At 41.7% G+C, this 20206-nt stretch overlaps 1 protein-coding gene across 1 annotated transcript in view; it reads left to right on the top strand.

The window, feature by feature from the left end:
• The window catches only part of prr36a (proline rich 36a), a 28483-nt gene that overhangs the window by 2111 nt on the left and 6166 nt on the right, over positions 1–20206 (top strand). The window contains exons 2-5 of the mRNA XM_029509865.1: positions 9703–10362; positions 10470–10554; positions 16031–16209; positions 16576–19200. Of these exons, the coding sequence (XP_029365725.1) occupies positions 9801–10362; positions 10470–10554; positions 16031–16209; positions 16576–19200 (3451 nt within the window). The 5' untranslated portion in view covers positions 9703–9800. The remainder of the gene's footprint in view (positions 1–9702; positions 10363–10469; positions 10555–16030; positions 16210–16575; positions 19201–20206) is intronic.

The following is a 20206-nucleotide window of genomic DNA, read 5'->3' on the forward strand; positions in this document are numbered from 1 at the left end:
ACACCTCTTCTTCCTTTCCTCTTCCTAAAGGCAAGAGCAAGCAGAAAATTCAAATTCAGAGACTAAACATCTACAGCCTCGTTTGGATTTGAATTGATTTTCATTGACTTTTCATGAACAAGTTTAGTTGTGTTTTCCCTTCGCTCCATTTGTGTTTTTTGTCTGCTGGTTTGCTTGAGGTTCCTGTGCAGTATTTAGCATATTTCTTATGTACATCTGAACTCATGCAGGGCTGTGGTGCCTAATGGGGTGTTTGCAGTTTTTAATTTCAATCATTGCAGCCTGAGAAAAATGCAGGTGGTCAAAATTGCAGAAGTAGACTATCATACCACACATTTGTAAATATAACAAACCAGATTCTAAAACAAATTTCTTCAAGTGAATCAAAATGAGAAAAGAAAGGTCACACAGTGCTATCTAAACTGATACAACACAAGCCTTTTCTGTTGTGTGCAAGCAGTAGAAACTGAAGCTGAAGATGCCTGACATTTTATTTTATGGATGATTTGTTTATTGTTTTGTTTATAAAATGTCAGAGAATTAAGTTGTATTTAATTTTGTGTCATGACTACTTGACCATTGACCAGTGCTGGCCTGGTTTATTTGAATTTAATGCTGTAAAGACAATTTGTACTACAAGGAGTAGGGTGCGCTTTTCAGTCTTCTCCACGTTAGGAGTCGCACACGAGTCAGGGCAGCTGAGTCCAAAACACATCCCCTGTGAACCATAGAGTGTTTGCATCTGTTTGGATGTCAGCTGCTTTCACAGCCTGCAACTAGTGTTGCTCTCAGTCCCACACCCCTGGGAATTCAGTCCTGAGTCTTTCCTGCTCTGCTGCATCTGTTTGTAGTGCTGTTCGTGGTTTACTTATATTTCATCATTCACCTTAAGGTTTGTTGTGTGTCTTCCATGTTGCTCTTTTGTTGTTGAGCTGCGGGACAGTGAGAAAGTGCAGTGGTTCAGCTCTCGTCACTGCGGTTTGGAGACTGGCACTATCCTGCCCATTAGGATAAAGTGGTGGATGCTGGCCCTGCATTTTTAGGCACTCAGTCTGTCTGGGACTGTGAAGCTGGGCTCAGCGCACTGTTATTATTTAAAGTGTAACTCAGCACTTTCAGAGTCTGCAAACTCACTTTGGTAGCCTTGAATGTTACTCCATAGATATATGTTCCTGTGACTTGCGAGTCTATGTGCATTTCTGTCATATGCATTAGCAATGCCTGATATTGTAGGATTGAATTGTGTAGGAAACGTGTGTGTGTGTGTGTTTCTTGGGGGGGTGGGGGTAAGTATATTGAATGATGAGGACTTATTTTGGCTTGGGTTCATTTAATGTGGTAGACAGTTGCCACTATTGAAACAATACTACTTTCTTTTATCTATTTTGTCATTGGATCTGTTTGAGGTCAATCAAAAGTGCAAAGCTGCGATAAAGGTGTGTATTTGTTTGTGTTGAGCAGGCTGGGGATATCCTGTTATCATCCCTGGCACTGCCTTTTTATGTGCATGAAAGTCAATGCTGTTTGCTGAGGAATTGGTTTGTGTGCATATATTTCACACAGTTCAAGGGTGTGGCTGTGGGTTTGTTTGGCTGTCACAGAGGCAGGCAGACAAGGTGTGGGATCAGTGTCCATCTGGCCTCAGCTAACCCTGCTCAGTCAGAGGCATGATAACTGATCTGGCCCTCAGGCTCTCCAGCGTTATATTGACTATCTGACTGCTTTTCTATAGCCATTTGGCTGGTGCACAGAAGAGTAGCCGCTGGCTTCAATATTGGAAAACTGATGTCAGTTTTGGCTTCACTACAGTCAAACATCCATGACAGAATCACTTAATTTGATGCTTGCTTTTATGTTGATTTGATATCACTGAAAATGCCAAAAGGCTTTTAAGACAACGCTGATGCAAATAGGAAGTAGTGGTTCATAGTCGTGTTCTTTTATGCCTGCATAGTTCTATATATTTAGTTGATGATGTAAAATGGGTAATATGGGAAACAACATATTGAGACGATTATTGAACAAAGGTCTATGATGACTAAGTGGCATTAAAGCAATTTTATATCCACAGTTTCACTCCACAAGTCCCTTGGCAGCTTTAGTTTCCATCCATTTAGTGACTTCACTGAAAGTATTTCTAAAACTGAGGAGTGAACTTTTGTAATAACATGAAAGGTATAGCTGAACATTCGCATTTCTGAACAGTTCTATTTTGTGACAGGTTACAAAAGGGAACCTGTCTTACTAACCTAAGACAGGTTAGCAGTCTACAGTGAACAGGTTTGTCTTTATCTCTAAATGCTGCATCTATATTATTTGTATATCTACTGTATGAAAGATGTCATCCATCCTTCACCCTGCAGCCTGTCTGACATCACTGGGATCTTCTGAGCGAAGGTAACTGTGCCAGCTGCTGCTCAGTCCTGTTGTACCAGTTAATCCACTGAGAACCAACCCCCACTTTTTTTTTCTTTTTTTTTTTAGCTCCATGCCTGAGGGGGGGGGGGTTACGTGGTATGAAGTGCAGACAATAGCGTTCATCTGCCCTCCACCCAACCCATAGAACCCTCATATTGAATCATACAATTGCCTAAAACGATTGTAATTGATGTTGTCTCAGACCAGCTCTGACCACAACCACCTACCTACCCATGTCTTTTCACCATTTACATGCAGCCTGCCCTGATGGCTACAGCTAACCAGCAGGTTAGTTGGTTGTGTCTAACCCGCTACCAGGTGCCATCAGTTTAACATATAGTATTTGATAATTTTGCTGGATTTCAGATACATGCATACATCATAGATGGACTTAGCTCGTTGCCACTGGCAGCAGGGCCTCCCTGATGCTTTCTCTTCCACATTTAGAACAGATTGCAAATCATTTTCATGCAGCCTTTCAGACCGATGTGCTGCCAGTAGCCACAAGCCCACCCCCATTCTCTCTGCCGCTCCTTTAAAGGCTGAATGGCTTAGTCCACTTAACTTGTAGCCACACTTAACCACCTGCTCCTAATGGCCTAATTGAATATCTTATATTCACTTGGCACATGTTAGGGCTCCTATGGAACTGATTAGAGTAAGCTGCATGCTTGAAATCAATTCCTCCTCCCCTTGTTTTGATGAAAATCTTTATTTTATGTTTTCTTTTCTGGCAGTAGTATTAGCAGCGTATAAGCTCTTTTTTTTTTTTTTTTTTTTTTTTTTTTTTTTTTTGTACATAATTAACTGGTGGTTTTCTGTTTTTCTTTTCAGTCAGTGTACAGGTCATTAACAGAATATTATGATGCTGTTCTGTTCCTGTGGAGGTCTAACATCCTCCACCAATCTAATTATAGCTATAGTTTTAAACCATAGCCCTTTCCCTTGCCCATATTATACAAGTGGTGGGGTTACACATTTCATGTCATTGTAACCTTTTTTGCACAGTAGTTTGACATTTTAAATGCGTTTTCGTGTCCAGGACTGTTCTTAAAATTTTTAAAGTTAAGATGTTGAATTACTGATATTGGCCTAGCTGCATAATCTGATTGAGGTTTCTCTGTGGATAAATTATTGCTTGGTAATGCAGGGATTCTGGACAGAGGCTGCTATTTGTTGGCAACAAGCTAAACATTGTCAATTCCAAATGCAATCTTTAAATGAAACTAGTGATAAAATGTTTGTCATCACTTGCACAGACTCATGTTATAGGGGCAGATTAGGGAGAGGCAACTGAACTGCAGTAAATTTGAGGATTAATAAGTTTCTTTGACGAGAGATAATGAGCTGCTATGTGTATCTGTCATTGTGTTGAACATTTTATGATGGAGCTGAGCAGCACTGCCTTCCACAGATGCAAACACATAATTACAAAAGGTCCATCTGTGGAGACTGACAGGGATACAAGCCAAAACTAGACCAAGAAACGATAGAAAAGACATTTTTCAGAGAGCAATAGGATGTTGCCTTGTCTGCTTTACCATCTTTGTGTCACTTTATTTTTGTGGTTACATGGTCAATATCGGATCCAGGAAGTTTATTATAAGATAAAATTTTAGAATAAATATTACAACATTATTGATATTGTGAGTGTAGTCTTTCTCTACTTGCTGGTAACTCATTCATCAAGTACTGCTCTTTTCAAGTACAACAGCATGAATAAAAGCTCCCCTATCCAACCACAGGCTTTACCTCCCTTGTTGTTGTGGTTCTTCTTCTTCTTCTTCAGACTCGAGTGGAAAAGTGATAAGCTGTGACTTAGGCTGAGGTCTGTGTTTCTGGATCGCATTTAGCCATTATCTAATCATTATGTGCGATGTTGATGAGAGGCGGGAAATGGATAATGTTTGCGCACTCTCCTCTCTCTGGCATAATGTGGCTTAATTGCATCACCCCTTTGTATTAGAACAAAGGAAATTGGTCCACACACGTGTATAGGCAGTTTATATAGTCGAATTTCACAGGGTTTATTGTGGCAAAAATTTTCTCACTAATTTCTTACTTTTTGTGACGTTCTTTTGATATTTTACCCAATGACTATTATAGGTAATATTTTATTCCCAGAGGCTGGCAGAGGGGCACCCCCCAATTTCATTAATGAGGAGGGATTTACAGATGAATGCACTGGCAAGGGAAAACATGAGGATTACTGATGTGAATTAAATTGAAAGTAATCTCTCATTTTTGCTGTAAGTACAAAGATAAATTATACAGTGCTCTGAGGAGCCTTGGTCTACTGCAGCTCGTATTGTTTCCCCATCAGTAACAAAAGCTTGGATTCAGCAGGTGTATTGTGTGGTCTTTACTGTGTTAAGGGAGTTTGGAGTTACATGCACTGTGTTTTCCTGTTTTTTGTGTTTTTCACAGAGCAGTTTTACTTTGCGTTGTTTCACACATCTGTTGAACAGCCTGCTAAAGAATGCAACTTGTGATGAATTGATGCTTTAATGCAGACTTTGTGTCATCTCCAACCTACCCGGGCCATGTTGTAAAAAGTGAAAAGGGATCACTTGTCTGCCTATGTCGCATGACAGGAAACAGGTTTTTCATACTATTCCCACTATACTATTTCCTTTTTCTTTCTGGTGAAATATTCTGAGGATTCATATTTATGTGTCTCTATGTAAGTCTAAAGTGAATACACCAAGTGTACTTGGCTTCCCCATCAGCTTGCTTTGTATCTTCCAATAGCAAATTGAATTTTTTCTTTCTCTCTCCCACTCTGTGTGTGTGTGTGTGTGTGTGTGTGTGTGTGTGTGTGTGTGTGTGTGTGTGTGTGTGTGTGTGTGTGTGTGTGTGTGTGTGTGTGTGTGTGTGGTGTGTGTGTGTGTGTGTGTGTGTGTGTGTGTGTGTGTGTGTGTGTGTGTGTGTGTGTGTGTGTGTGTGTGTGTGTGTGTGTGTGTGAGCGTGTGTGTGTGTGTGTGTGTAAGTGAGCGTGTGTGTGTGTGTGTAAGTGAGCATGTGTGTGAGCGTGCGAGCATGTGACATAGATCACTTGGTGATACTGCAGAAACTCCACCGCTACTTTGTATGGTCAGACGGAACAGCAGGCCATCTCACACAGACGCACATCCAAATTCTATTCATCGAAGTTAATTTACCCCCCCACATTTGACATCGGTTTGTTTATGGATTCTACACGGGTCACTAAAGACTGCACCTGTAAATTCAGGTTTTTAATGGTCCACAGGCATTTGTCTGAAAGTCAGGGCATTCCTTATCTGCCCCGTTGTTCTTCGTCTCAGCTTGAGGTTAGGAAAACCCCTTCTTTTCCTGTGTAAGATGTCTTGTTATGCCCTTCATTCTTATGCATCAATTGACCATCTCCCTACTAACCTTTTAACTCCTCTCTTATAGTGCCAGTCAAAGGTTTGGACACACTTTCCCATTCAAATGAATAGGAACATATTACCAAACCTTTGACTGGTACTGGAAATGTACACACTGGAGGTGAATACTGTCTGTGTCTTCCTCTATCTATATCTATATCTATCATCTATCTCTGTGCATGCCTCTCTATCTCTCTATCACATCACACAAGTTAATCAGCGAAAAGGCACAGGGGCTTCACATCCTTTTTTGAAAGCTGTCATAAAACACCCTGCCAATGCTGTATGCCCAGACCTGTTCACCAGGCTTCTGCAGGTTCACCAGACCAGTGTTTGTTTGTTTTTTTAAATGTCTGAAGGTGTGACTCTAGTGAGATGGCGCAGATGAGTTATGCGTGTCGGTGGAATTGAAAGAATGCAGGATGTTGCAGGCCACTAAAGTCCTGTTTTCAGCCTTTTTTTTTTTTTTTTTTTTTTTTTATGCGGGCTAATCTATGCAAATAACACTCACATTTTCAGCCTTTATATTGAATATTCCTTGTCCAGTTCCAATCTATAGGCCAGGATATTGTCACTTGTGAAGTAGCGGCTATAAAGGGATGATGTTTTGAATAAGTAATCGATGATCATTATTGCTGTTCTTACATTTGCATGTACCTGCAGTTGTAGCATTGTGACAGTAGTCTGGAATAGATCTACAGATGACATTAAGCCCCAGCATCAGTATCAACATCCCCCTCCACCACCAACACCTCCAGCAGTTTGCACAATGCATTCCAAACCCCTGTCATGCTCTCAACAGAGCTAAATCCCTCTCTGCTAGTATTAGACACAGGATTAAAAGTGACCCATATTTGTCAGGCACAGCAACTAATGTCTGCGCTTTTGGAGCAACAGAGAGATGGGGCACAAAAGATATAACTCGACTCGCTCAAGACGGGTCAGGAGGAAGATTTAATGATGCACAATGTCATATTTATTTATTAGAAGACATGGAATGTAAATGATTGAGGCCACTTTCTCTGTCTGGACAAACTCCCCCTAACAATTCTTGCAAAGAGGTGGCTGCATTTATAAAATCTCACACTCCGGCTTTCCAGCTTTTTGCAGCATTATGTTTTTGTCGTCAGAATACTAATCGTCACTGTTGGGATATTAAGAGCGTGGAGCTGGTGAGAAAGATGACACGCTGCCTTCTGAATATGGTTTCTGAAGTGAAATAGGACTTGCGATACAAATATGGAGTGAAGAGAAGCAAGCAATAATTTTTTTTTTTTTTTTTTTTTTGGGGGGGGGGTGGTGGGAGTTAATAGACGTTTCATCAAAATGCAGGCTGTCTATCTTGACCTGGCAGACCATCATTGAAATGCTGCTGGTATTCTTGTGGAGTACTTTTTAGAAAAATGAAACTCATCCCCAAGGTCTTAACAACTTGAAATTGTCCCAGATTGAGTCCAGTGTTGTGTCAAGTGTTGTTATATAGTAATAGCGTACTGGTGGATGAGCGGGCTTTTATTGAGCCATTCACTTCCTGTCTGTGCTGCATCACATATTTTGAGCTGGTCAGAAATTATGCTTTTACTTATTTGAAAGGGGTCATCACATGAGGTATGTGATTCTTGCTGCTAGCAGCTAAGCCCTTGGCATAAGTAGCTGGGCTGGCAAAACACAGAGCAAGTTTGACCAATTTAAAAAAAAAAAAAAAAAAAAAAAAAAAAAAAAGCAGCAAATATCAAGATCAAATCCAAAGAGTTAGCAGCCAGCTAACTAGCTTGTCTAGGTTTTAGAGTTTCTACAAAATCAATAAAATCTGGGTTGTACCTTTTTTTTTTTTTTTATATGTTAAAATTAGATCTCAGTTATGTAGTTACCAATTTGTTAATGGATTTATTCATATTCCAGCTAATGGATATGAGGTGATAAGGATTATAATGGAGCTACTCAGAACTGTCCCAAGGACTTTGCACATTAGCCAACTCAGATTATTTAACATTACTCATTTTCCTGTCCCTGAGAGATTTGTAACTACGACGTGTAGAGAATAAATGCAGTAGGAGTGAAAGCTCAGTTGAAAAGCAAACCCTTTGAAATGATAACTTTTCCAAGGCTGAACCAGTACAGCCACATTAATTTAAGCAATGAGTTTGTGGTGTAAGTGCATGTCTTGGGGCTGTATAGATTCTGTGTTAAGGTGTGAAACTGTGCATTTAGTTGTCCTCAGTACCAAACTGGCCAAACAAGTTATTCTAGGAGTGGCAACAAATGGTCATTAATTAATTTGTTATTCAATTGAAGAGTCTTAACCTTGCAAACACATGGCAAAGTAAAACAATTCTGGGCTGTGGGGCAAAAGTGTCTAATTGTCACATTACCTCCTATGTTAATGTGCAAGTGGTAGGCAAACTGTTTGTTGACCCTTGAATGAATGAATCCTAAAGGTCAGATAGTTATTGATTAATACAGATCTTTGAACTGCCTTTAATATCGTGAAAACATAACTAGGTTCTAGTAACCCTATATTTCTCTTAGTGTGGCTTTATGTACATAGTACGTAATCTAGTGTCTGCGTTGCATTTGCTCTTTGGAAGTTGTTTTTCTTTTTTTTTTCCCCCATAGTGTTTTTAGTCATAGAATTAAATCTTGTATATGTATATTGTATTTGTGCTGAAAGACCAGGGCCTCTCTTTTTCATGGTTTTAGTTTAATATTCTTGCCTTTTTTTTTTTTAAACCATTTTACTGTTGACATTTGTTTGTGTACCATTCCTTCAGCCTATCATAAATCTTTCCCTCCCTTTTTTGTTCCATACCTTTGCTTAGTTAAATAAGGCTTTGCTGTCTTTCTGTCCTATCAATCTTATTTTGTTTCTTCTTCAATCTCTTGCTTGCACAGCTTGTTTCTCGGGCCATACACAGCTTCAACTGCCTAGACCATCTGTGTAGCAATTTGCAGGAAGTGGATCTACCAGTAGTGGGAGGATGGGACTAAAGAGAACAAGGGGCTATAGGAAACTAGAGAGAGGCGCAATGGGAGGGGGTGGGTAGAAGCTGCTATAATCAGAAGGGCAGGGAATTGGTAGTGTGGGTGGAGAGGATGATTGAAAGGAAGAAGAATAAACCATAGCAGATCTGGGAAGAGGTCTGTCCAGTTAGAGAAAGAGGAAACTTGATTTGACTTGCGTTTAGAATTCAAAACCCATGATTTTACTCAACCGCACTCTACATATTGTTTTCTGCTTTCATTTTCTGCAGCCTCTTATACGCTAAACTGATTTCCAATTTTGCTCTTGTGCTGTCAAGTAAGGAATTTGCTGGCACACAGACCTCTGTCAGTCACTGGGTGACCTTCCATCTGCATTTGCTCAATATAAAGGAAGCTGATGGCCAACAAATGAGCCATTTACTGCTTGTTGTTCATCTCCTCACTCTACTTGCTCTCTATGGGCTGTTTGTCATGGCAGGAGATTGTAATGCCTCTTTTGGCTTTCACTACTCCAAAAACCACGGGCTTTTTCCTTTCATTTTCAAGCTGCTGGAAGTAATTTGGTGCACAGTCCAAAGTTATCAGTTGGTTGTATTTCTCCCCCAGTAAAATGGGTAGTTAAAGATTCCCCAGTTCTTTTACTACGGTGTCTTGGCCAATGCTTCTTGAGTTGCTTTTGTCAGTTGTGTATTAGCGGGTGGAAGCCAGTGACTGTTTTAGAGAAGAGATTAGTTAGTATTTCACACTGCTCCCTTCCTGTTTCTCAGACTCCCCCAAATTCCACAGAGGCCCCTCACCAAAAATGGCAATTCCTTTGGCTAACAGTGTTTATCATATGACTTTATGAGTAGTGAAACATGTTTTTAAGTGCTGCATTCAAGAGATTAAGTCTTATTTTTCTTTTACTCTGCAGGAGAGATAAGTGTGAAACGAACTGGCCATTCAAAACAAGTGTAAACTTCTGGACTCTGCTGACGAGCAGTCTTATCAGTGTCCACACATTAGGAGGGGATGAAACCGGATGGGGTTAGCATGGAAACCACAGAGCCCACTGAACCCTCTTCATCGCAGGACATGACAGAGCAAGCATCATCTAAAGTAGATAAGACCGCAAATGATGCAGCACCCACGACTGCTCCCAAAACCAATGGAAAGCCACTAACATCGGAGTCCAAAGTCAAACCCAAAGCTGTTGCAAGTAAAACACAGCACACAGGGAAATCTACTGGGGCTTCTGTACCCAACTCACGACCAGGTACTGCGTCACACCGGATGCTGAATGACATCAAATCCTCCAACAATGTTTCTGCAGCTGCAGTCAAAAAAACATCTACAACTTCATCAAAAGCATCAACATCAGGAGCTGTACCTAAAAGACCACTTGGTGTAGCAGGAGTTTCCACCACGGTCAAGAACCAAACTCGAGTGCCTGACAAGAAGTCTGTTGGACCCACACGGACTACCTCTGTTGCTGCTGCTACAGCAACAAATGGTACCAAGCCAACACCAATGAATGGCGCTTCTAAGAAGGGACCGGTGGCTGAGACTGTTGCAATGAAACCCAAAACCACAGGTGAGTCTGTGAGCAATCTTATTTTAACCAAATCTCTCTAGCTTGATGTCGTGTTTGGCTGCATTTATAACAGCATCTTTCTTTATTATTATTATTTTTTCCTGCAGCTACTCCAAGCAGAATGGGGGGCCCAAAACCCAGCACTTTGACATCAACAAAAACCAGAAGTACTGCTCTTTTAAAGACCACACGGTATGCATGCCCATTGTCAATGAGCGACAAATGTTTAAAAGTAAACTGGAGTAATGGCAATGTTCGTATGAATATTATGGCACACCAATTTATTTAAATCATTACCACCCTTTTCTCTGTATTTCTGTCTATCCGATATATATTTGTAGTCCCCTTACACATTGAATGAGGATGACTTTATCTCGATGTCCTGAAAGGGAGCAGAATAGAATGATGTCAGTTGTGGTCTTTGGTCTGTTATTAAGTCAAATTTTGTGTTAAGGCTGTGAGTCATGTCGGCAAAAAATAACCTGAGACAAGAGGGCCTTCACAGAGCCACTGATACTGAAACTACAGCTTTGCCCAGGGGAGGTGAGGCTCATTTCTGCCAGGGTGTCTGTTTGGGACAGAGAGCTATTGACATGGTTCGTAATCCTTCTCACACATCCTGCTCTCAAATGACAACTTGAGAGCAGCAATTTTCTTGATGACCAGGCCAACTATGAATATCTCTAACAACAAAGCTGTTAGAGATATTCATAGTTGGCCTGGTCATCAAGAAAATTTTTTTTACTGAAATTCAGGCTTTTATAATCTACTGCTATAGATCTTTTTGTTATCTACAGAGAGGTAAATTTATGTCATCACAACATCTGAACATGATTAATCAGTCATTATGGGAATAAAGCACAAAGTTTAGAAAACCTGTCTAAAATCTGTCCAAAGGATGCACTGAGAGGCTTGACCAGATTCTGGCTTCACTTGACTTATCCCTTAATGTTCTCTTACTAAATAATAGAAAAATGTGAGTCTCTTGTGAAACAGCAAAGGTGCATTGAAACTGTCTCTGTTACAAGAAATAGAATAAGTTCATCCTATTTCTATCATTGCTTGTATAGATGTTCCAGTTTTTATTTTAGAAATCAGCTGAGCTTTTCATTAGGCATGAAACACAATTGCGTAATATAACTTATGATGAACTGACCAATGCAACAACGGTAATCTTCATGAAAGTGACAGCAAAGTCCACTGTTTTAACAGGCTTGACCTCCAGGGTCCCTTTTAATGTTGTGTTAAAACAATGTGGCACCATGCAGACTGGAATTATAGAGGTGACACTAGGAGTGGATGTCGTTTAATGTTATATGTTATCTGTGTGTGAGGGTGTATTGAGTTGTGTATACAAAAGCTCATCCTCTGAATTTGTTGAGGGGTCGAGGGGTCTGATTACAGTAGCACACCATCCTTATGCACCTCTTTCTGGCCTGTTCTCCAGGTCCTGATACTAGACACTTGCCTTTCAGCTTGAGACACAGGCAGCCCAACAAGGGACCAGCAGCAGGTATCTGTTCCTGTGGCAGTTGATGCATGTTGCATTTTGTGCCACCTGCGTGTGATGCCTGAGTTAGCAGCGTGTCAAATCCTCCAAGTAGAAAATGTTACAGTGGTGTGCACTTCACTCAGTATTGGTGTTCGTGCTGGCTCTCTGACAGTGAAAGATGTTGATAGATTTGGAAACTACACAGTGAGATTTATTATTTATTTTTTTTTTTTTCCAGTACAATAGGTCCACCTCGTCTTGTAATATTGTAATCTGTAACCTATGCGTAGACAAAAGCTTTATTGTGAGGCCAACATGTTCAACAAGCATTTCATTTGTATATATACACACTACCTAGATGCAATAATTGCACCAGCTCCCTCTCATGAAGTATTAATATTTGTCCAGAGGGAGAGAAAATTACATTTTAAAAGCTGGGACTCATTCAAGAACAGCAAATGAGATTTTAAGACAAATTTTACCGGCAGGTCCTAGAAATCAGATTAGGGTTCAAAGAAGGTGAATAAGGAACAATGACATGGTGGCAAACAGATATGAAACAGTGCTGTTTGACTGTTAAAAATAACAAAGAAACATGTGAGGAGGGACAATTCATCTGCACAACAGGAGGATGTTCGTATCCCAGGGGTCAACAAGAACCCATGGTGACTTGAGTGCAAACCAAAGCTTGTCAAATCTGGCACCTGCTTTACCACACCCTCCTCCAATAATGAGTTATGGTGTCGTTGCACTGACTGAGCAATCCGTCTTTGCTCCCCCACCCCCTCTTTCAATCTGCCTTCCTTCCCCCTCATCCTTCTCTTCTGCCGTCTGTGCATGTACAGATTTAGGCATTTGTCCAGGACCTGGGACTCAAGCCCTCCCAACAGCCAAAATTAAATCTATCGTTGATATGACATCATTTAGCCATATCCACACATTTCTTCCTTTTTATCCTCTCATTTAGTTTGTTTCTGCCACTGTGTTTTCTCTTGTATTCTTCTGTGGTAAATGGGAGATGAAACTGTGTCACTTCGTGCTGGCAGTCTTGGCAGAGAGCAGGATTACTGGCCTAACAGAAGGACCCATGGCATCTATCACAGTGACAGTGGGTGCCTCATGTGAGCCAGCAATGTCTGTCTAGCTATTGCTAGGCTGCAATACTTCTACATCTAAATTTGCAACTGAGCTGATTCAGTGCTCCACTCTTTATTGTCAAGGAGATAAGTGTAAGTCTGTACAAGCCATAGGAATGTGTGCTCCTCTCAGGAGGGAGTAAAGCGTCTGGTTTTGGGCAGCCTACAAACCAAACAAGGTATTGTTAGAGGCCTTTATTTCCACTTGTTGTCTCTGAGGGGGCTCCTGAAGTGATGAGTGGAGAATCACTGAGAACATAAGAATGTGCATTTAAACTGCATTTTATTTGTGGGACGAGTTTATTGCAACAGGGATAAAGTGTACTTCCTGGCCAAGCCATTTCTTTTCTCCTTGATTTGATTAAAACAGAATAATTTAATCCATGAGCACGAGCATGCCAAGGAGTCCAGCCTCACAGCTGTTTTCTTAGAGGGAAGGAAGAGCAGAGGGTTTCTTGGAGGAACGGATGGAATAGGTGTGGCCTCACTAAAACTCCCCTGATTAAAAACATACCGCAGCTGCTGCTGTGGTGAACATTTGTGAATATTGACCACAAATGAATACACAGAAAGCTTATAATATGTAATCTCTATTTTGACCTTTGCCCTTAAAAAGAAAATGGGAAACTTGGCCATATAGTGCTTTATTTGTATTGGTTTCAACCCTGCGCCTGCAGGAATTGTAATACACCAACAACAGAAGCACCGGCCAACACCCACAGACAGCATGTGGAGTAGTGTGTCTGCGTGTTCCTCTGTGTACTGTCCCCTTGGATCAAACCTTTTATGATTTATAACTCTTTGCAAAACAGAGAAGGGAGTGGCTGGGTTTTTTTGGAGGTTATATTGTGTCTGTGACCTCTCCTTATCTGCATTGGAAGCTCTTGACTCTTCATTTCTCCCTCTCAGATTCCCTTTACAGACAGTCACTCACTCAGTGTTGTTCACCTCGATTGTTATACTTGAGCGGTCATGTCCATTCAGCCTTTACATTCAGGATCATAGCCCAAATCCTCCAACTGCCAATTACAGTATCTCATAGTTATGAGTCCATGTCAGTGTAGTGACTGTGTGATGTCAAGGAAACAAATGGTTATTGTGATGGCTAATGTAATGTGGGGAGCAGCATCTGTGTGCTGGCATGCTACTCCACTGGAGGCCATCAAAGTCAACGTGCCTCTGCCAGTTCATGTCTACAGCCTTTTCAGCAAACCTACAGCCCAAAGAAGACATCATAGAATTACTGGGGAGGTCATAAAGTTTCTTAAGGCAGTTACATTTGATGATAAAACGCTTGTTATGGATATCAATTTGTCTGAGAGACAGATGTCAAATTATTTATATTGCTGAGGTTTTCCATCTCTGAACACTGGGGTTGAAGCATCATAAAATTGAACTGGTTATGCCTGCAGCTGAAATCTTGCTCCTTTCTCAGACTGGCTGTGTTTGTTTGTAGGTCAGCAGCAGTACATTGCAGCACAGACTATGTCAAATTCTTGGAGCCTGCTAAGGCAAATGTATTGTTGATATTCACAGAACGCTGTATAGCATAAATAACATTCAGAGTTTTGTGTAGGTTACTGCTTTTCACACCACTGCTTTGTGAGAATGTAGTATAAAATTTACTCAGTTTACTCCCTAACCCTATACATGTCCTCTTTCTGATTGTCAAATTTAATAATACTAGGAGTTTAACAGCTTCTTTCTGTTGAGCTGTTCAAAGGAGGTCTGGTATTTTATCTTCTAGCTCTTGGAGTAAGATGTGGCCGTCAATGAGTCCATACTTCATAAATTAGTATTTTCAGTTTCATGTCTATAGCTTAGACCTCAGAAATTAGTAAATTAAAAATGTTGGCAGTCTCATTACAATCTGTTGCCTGCTGTTTTTTTTTTTTTTTTTTTTTTTTATGCCAGTTGGTCCCATTTGTCAGGACATCTGTTTGAATGCACTTATCTAATGTAAACAAAATAGCATCTTTTCAAGTCTCTCACATGGTTTCTCAGATGATAAAGCAAAAACTAGCTCTGAAATGATCACAATGTTCAGAGAACACAAACACTTTTCAGCCAAAGGATCCTTACCAGTACTGCTTGTCATGAGGTCAGCATTTTACCTATAGTTAATGCTACTCAACTTTGACAGGGTGTTAAATTGAATTAGTCAAATATGCTCAATTGCAAATGCATAGAAAGACTGTATTGTGAAAAATTAGACACTCTGCACAAAAAGGCTGCTTTTTGGTTGAATTAGTTGTCTTGTCTTTGAAGATGGATAATGATAGCAAGTTTAATTTATATTCCTCATTTTATGTATAAAAGCAATTCAAAATGCTGCACATGAAAATGGATAAAAAGAGTAGGACACTTGCTTGTCAAATAGAGGTGGTGTGTTTGTTTAATTTGGAACTACTAATTTTAATTACTAATTACTAATTTTTCAAATGTTTTTCATTTTATGACCAGAGAAAGAAGCACAGTCTTGGCAGTGGATTGCATTGCATCAGCTGAAGGAAGTCAGGAGTAGTTTTTGCTCAGGGCATTATTGAGGATGTCAGCTGTGGAAAACAAAGTGCTTGCATTATTAATATTTTTCAGGGGCAGGGACTGCCTGGTGGGTTTGACGGTTTCGATTATTGGAGTGAAGATTCTCAATATAGAGGTTGTAGTGAATGTAAAGCTTATGTTTTCGTCACTATTTCTGATCACCCTGTAGAACTGTTTTTGGGGTTAGACACGCAGCATTTCTCAATGGCACTTTTTACCAAAAAAGTTATTTCATCCATAACAGAATGCAGACAGCTTAAACTAAACTGTGCAGTTAGCGTTATCACGAGGAGGCGTTAATTTGGCTGAAGATGGATTTTTGCCATGTCAGTGTCTTCCCGTTATTGAAATGGCTTTTGTGGTTTACATTAGGATAAATGCACTTACAAGTATGGCATCCCATTTCATCTTTAAACTTGGGCATTAAAAATCAAGCTTCCCCCCCCCCTCAGAATTTCATTGTGACCTGACATGATGCATTTTTCTCTACCTCTAGGCCTGCTACAGCTCCCTCAACAGCTCGGCCTGCATCCACCACACCAAGGGGCACGGCTGCTACAGCCAAGGCCTCCACAAATTTAGCTGCCAAAACATCTGCTTCTAGACTTACTACAGCACCTTCTACTGGCAGGACCACAGCTGCACAGCTTTCAAAAAGTGCTGCAGCTAAGAAGGGTAAGACATTATTCCTTGTTCTGCCCACAAGACAGTCCTTCGAAGGCAGTATTTACATATTTTACATTTCAGAAGAGTTGATTGCATTTACACATCCATGGATAAACAGTTTGAATGTCCAAAATATTTTGATTGAAGTAATATGTAAGTTCCAGCAATATGACTATGTAATATGATTTGCTTTACAATTTGACTTAAACTTTACTTTATTTACTTATTTATTATCAGTGACTCCATGATCATAAATGATCATAAATAGAACATTTGCTATAAATTACAGAGATTTGCAACTGAAATTGATGTTTTACAAATAGTTTGTTTATTGATGTTGAAACTACAGCAATGCATTTTGTTTCTTTTCATCAGATGCTAGTCAACCACCTTCAGCTACAGTGGCTAAGAAACCTACTACCGGTGCAACATCAGGCGCTACAAAAAAGCCTGAACCCTCAAAAGTTGTGGCCACCGCAAAGCTTAATGCTGTCCCCAAAAACTCTGAGGTAGCAAAGGCCACTGAGCCCAAAGTGTCGCAGCCCAAAACACAGTCTCAACCTCCAACAAAGAAACTTGTAGCTTCTACTCGGTTCCCTGCCACTAATAAACCCCTACCTGGCCGTACTGTACCTACTTCTTCAGTCAGCAAACCTGCAAATGGAGGCACCCCTCAGGCAAAACGAGGAAACAAACCCACTCAGACTGTCCCACCTTTCACTTTTGTCAAGAAGACGGGGGTTTTAAGTGCGGCCACCCTTGATGGAGAAGCACACAGTGCTGCTGGTGCAGCGGTAGCAGCTGCCACGGCAGCAGCTGTTCTCGTAGCAACACAAGCAGACTCTCCAGTAGCCTCACCACAAGAACCATCCCTGGCTGCCCCTGTATCAGAAGAGGTCCCGTCCCCACAGGATACCCCACCATTGGTGGTACCTCAAGAGCCAGAGCAAAGCCATGTAGCTGTTCCCACTCCTCCAAAAAGCCCCGTCAGTGCAGCCTTACCACAAATACCTTCCAATCAACAGTTAGAAATTGGTCCTCCTTTACTGACACAGGAGCAGATCCCTCACCCAGCTGAGCCTACATCACCACCTGTGGCCTCCCGTCCAGACCAATCTGACGAACTTGCTTACTTGTTATCGAACCAAACCCCTTCCACGTCTAAAACCCTCATAGCGGCATCAAATACCATCCCTCAGATAATCCCTCCACCCAATCTAAATGAGGAGGAAGATGAGGAGGAGAGAGAGAGAAGCCAGCTGGTTTCTATGTCTGAAATAAGTGGCACCACACAGGCCACAGAAGAATCCCATCCTGGGTCAGCTGGACCTGTGGGAGGTTCTGCTTGGCGAGCCAGTGGTGCCTTGCTGTCAGAACTGGACTCTGAGGATGTGAGCGGCAGCCAGCAGGGTGCATCTGACTTTAGCACCCCTGGTGTAATGGAAGGCACAGAGAGCATGGATGACCTGGGGGATGGCAGCCTCAAAGGAGCCATTGATATGGAAGGAGCCTCAGCAGGTTCCCCTGACTCTGAGAAGGTTCCTGACATTCCAGTCAATGATTATGATGAGGAAGAAGATGATGACTACGATGACAATGACCATGTGTGTGACATGGACGTGGGCTCAGAGCGGACAGATGAACTGCAAAGGCCTAGACACGACAATGATGTGGATGATGAAGAGGAGGATGAAGATGTTGAAATGGCTAGTGAAGGCGTGACAGAGAGCGGGTTGGAAAGCTATGGCAATGCAGACGAGGATGACTTTGCTGAGGATGAACGGTTGGACAATTTAAACAGAGTGGCCCAGCCGCCTCCTCCCCCTCCACAGCTGCCTGCTGCCCCAGCTGCCCAGTGGGATCAACCAAACCCCTTTGCCGATTACTGGGCAGAACCTCTGCAGCCACAGCAGGTTCTTCAGCCCGTCTCCCAGGAGGAAGGAGCCGCTGCAGCAAGTCCTGTGGTTGACCCCTATCAAGCAGACTCTGAGACCCCAACTCAGACCACAGCCCAAGCCTGGCTTGAATTTGGCTCTGCTTCCTTTGTTAATGAAAACCAAGATGCGCCCCATCATCCCTCAGTCCAAGATGAACCACAAAATGTAGCGACTCCAATGTACTTGGATCATCCCAGCCCTGCCCTGATGCAGACTCAGGCCCCAGCTCCCCTCTCTGCCACAGGCATGTCTCTGTCAAGCACCCTGAGCAGTGAGACCAGCACACCTGAGGAACTTGGTGACTACAAACGAGATGGGAAACTCCAGTCTCAAGATGCTCAAGTCTCTATGCTTTCTCCCCAGCATAACCTGGACTATCAGGATTTGGGCTTCCATGAGAATAGAGACAGGGAGTTAGAGGTAGAAGAAGAAGCTGAGGCAGAGACTCTGCCAGCTGATGAAGTCCTTGGAGGCCCCACAACTGCCCCTACTTCCAATCCCTCTTCTGCTTCTCTAACAGAGGATGAGGCGAGTGACACCGAGGGAGAGGCTCAGTTGGATGATTCTTTGGATAGTCCAGCAGTCAGTAACGTTACCCTCGAGGGCCAGCCTCCAGGGCAGCGCTGCCTGTCTACAGTGGAGGAGGGAGAAGAGGCTGAGACTGAAGATGCTGGTGCAGGTGAAGACACCACTCCGCCTTCAGCTACCTCATTGGCATCTTACGGCTTTGACACCATGACCACAGCTTCAAACTCCAATGCTCAGTCTACAGGAGAGAGCTGCATCAAGAGCCCCGGCATCTTCTCCCTGGAAGAGTTGCCTGAGGAGGCCAAGGAGCCCTGCCTCATCCCAGAGCCTCTTGACCAGCCATGCCTTGCAGAGCAGCAGTACATTGAATGTGGGAAGCAGGGAGGAGACTCTGGGCCTGTCCAGGAAGAAGTTCCAGGGTCACAGGAAGACCTTTCAACACTGGGCACTTTTCAGCAACCAGAGGAAAACCCAGATGACATCCAGGCTCCATACTATTCTGCTATCTGTGAAAAGACTGAGAACTCTTTTGCAGGTAATGTATAGCTCCCATCATCTCCCTAACAGCCCAAGTAACGCCCCCAATCTTTTGGGCACTGTGCTAGCTTCCCCAAAACAATATCTCACTGTTGTAATTCTTGTTGTCAGTGTTTGTCCTGAAATCTCTGGGGGTGGATGTAATCAAAGAAAACTTAAAAACAGAGAGCAAAAAAAAAATGGAATAAATAAAGAGGACATCTGTGGCGCTTCCCTCTGATATAGCATTTCCATTATGAGTATATGGCTTAAATTCCTGTATGTGCAATAGCTACTACTATTTACTCCTAATGTGTGAGTGTGTTTGGGTTTTGGTGTTTTTATTTAACACAAATGTATGTGGTTGCCCTGAACTGGCATTGATTTGACCACTCAGTTTACAGCTCTTGAAAAGGGAAAAGAAGAATATTAAGGAAACAAAAGAAATGTGGAGTCAACTGTTTAACATATTGTCATGTGTATGTATCCTTATACTTTTTACTCAAAACTGATAACTGAAAGTGAGTTTTGATTGTACATTCATATTTGAATTTGCTTTCATTATGATGCAGGTAGTCTTCCTTATCCTCAATCACGCCTTCTCTCTTCTTGCACTTTAAATTGTACCCCAACTTTTTTCTTGTGTTTATCCATCTTTTGGAGTAATGAAACTTTAAACTTTAAATAAAGATTAGATTTTTACTGTGATGAACTCTGACCATACAGTTTTATTGAAATGAGCACTTTGGTGAGTGTAAGGCCTATTTATGGTCCACAAGACATATCCTACTCTACTGGCATTTAAAGTAATTTGGTTCTGTTTCTTTTACCAGAGGCTCTAGATGTTCCATGATAATGCTCAGTCAACACTCAGAGGGTATCAAATGCCCATTCTTGCCATACACTCACACAAACACTCATAAACTCACAAATACCCAGGTTATGGCCTTTTCTTTGAAAACTGGATGCAATAAATAGTAGGGGTCATGCCAACTTCATAGACTTCTCTGGCCTGAAAAGCACAT

This window comes from Echeneis naucrates, chromosome 1 (genome assembly GCF_900963305.1).
Source record: "Echeneis naucrates chromosome 1, fEcheNa1.1, whole genome shotgun sequence".
Classification (NCBI taxonomy): Eukaryota; Metazoa; Chordata; class Actinopteri; order Carangiformes; family Echeneidae; genus Echeneis; species Echeneis naucrates.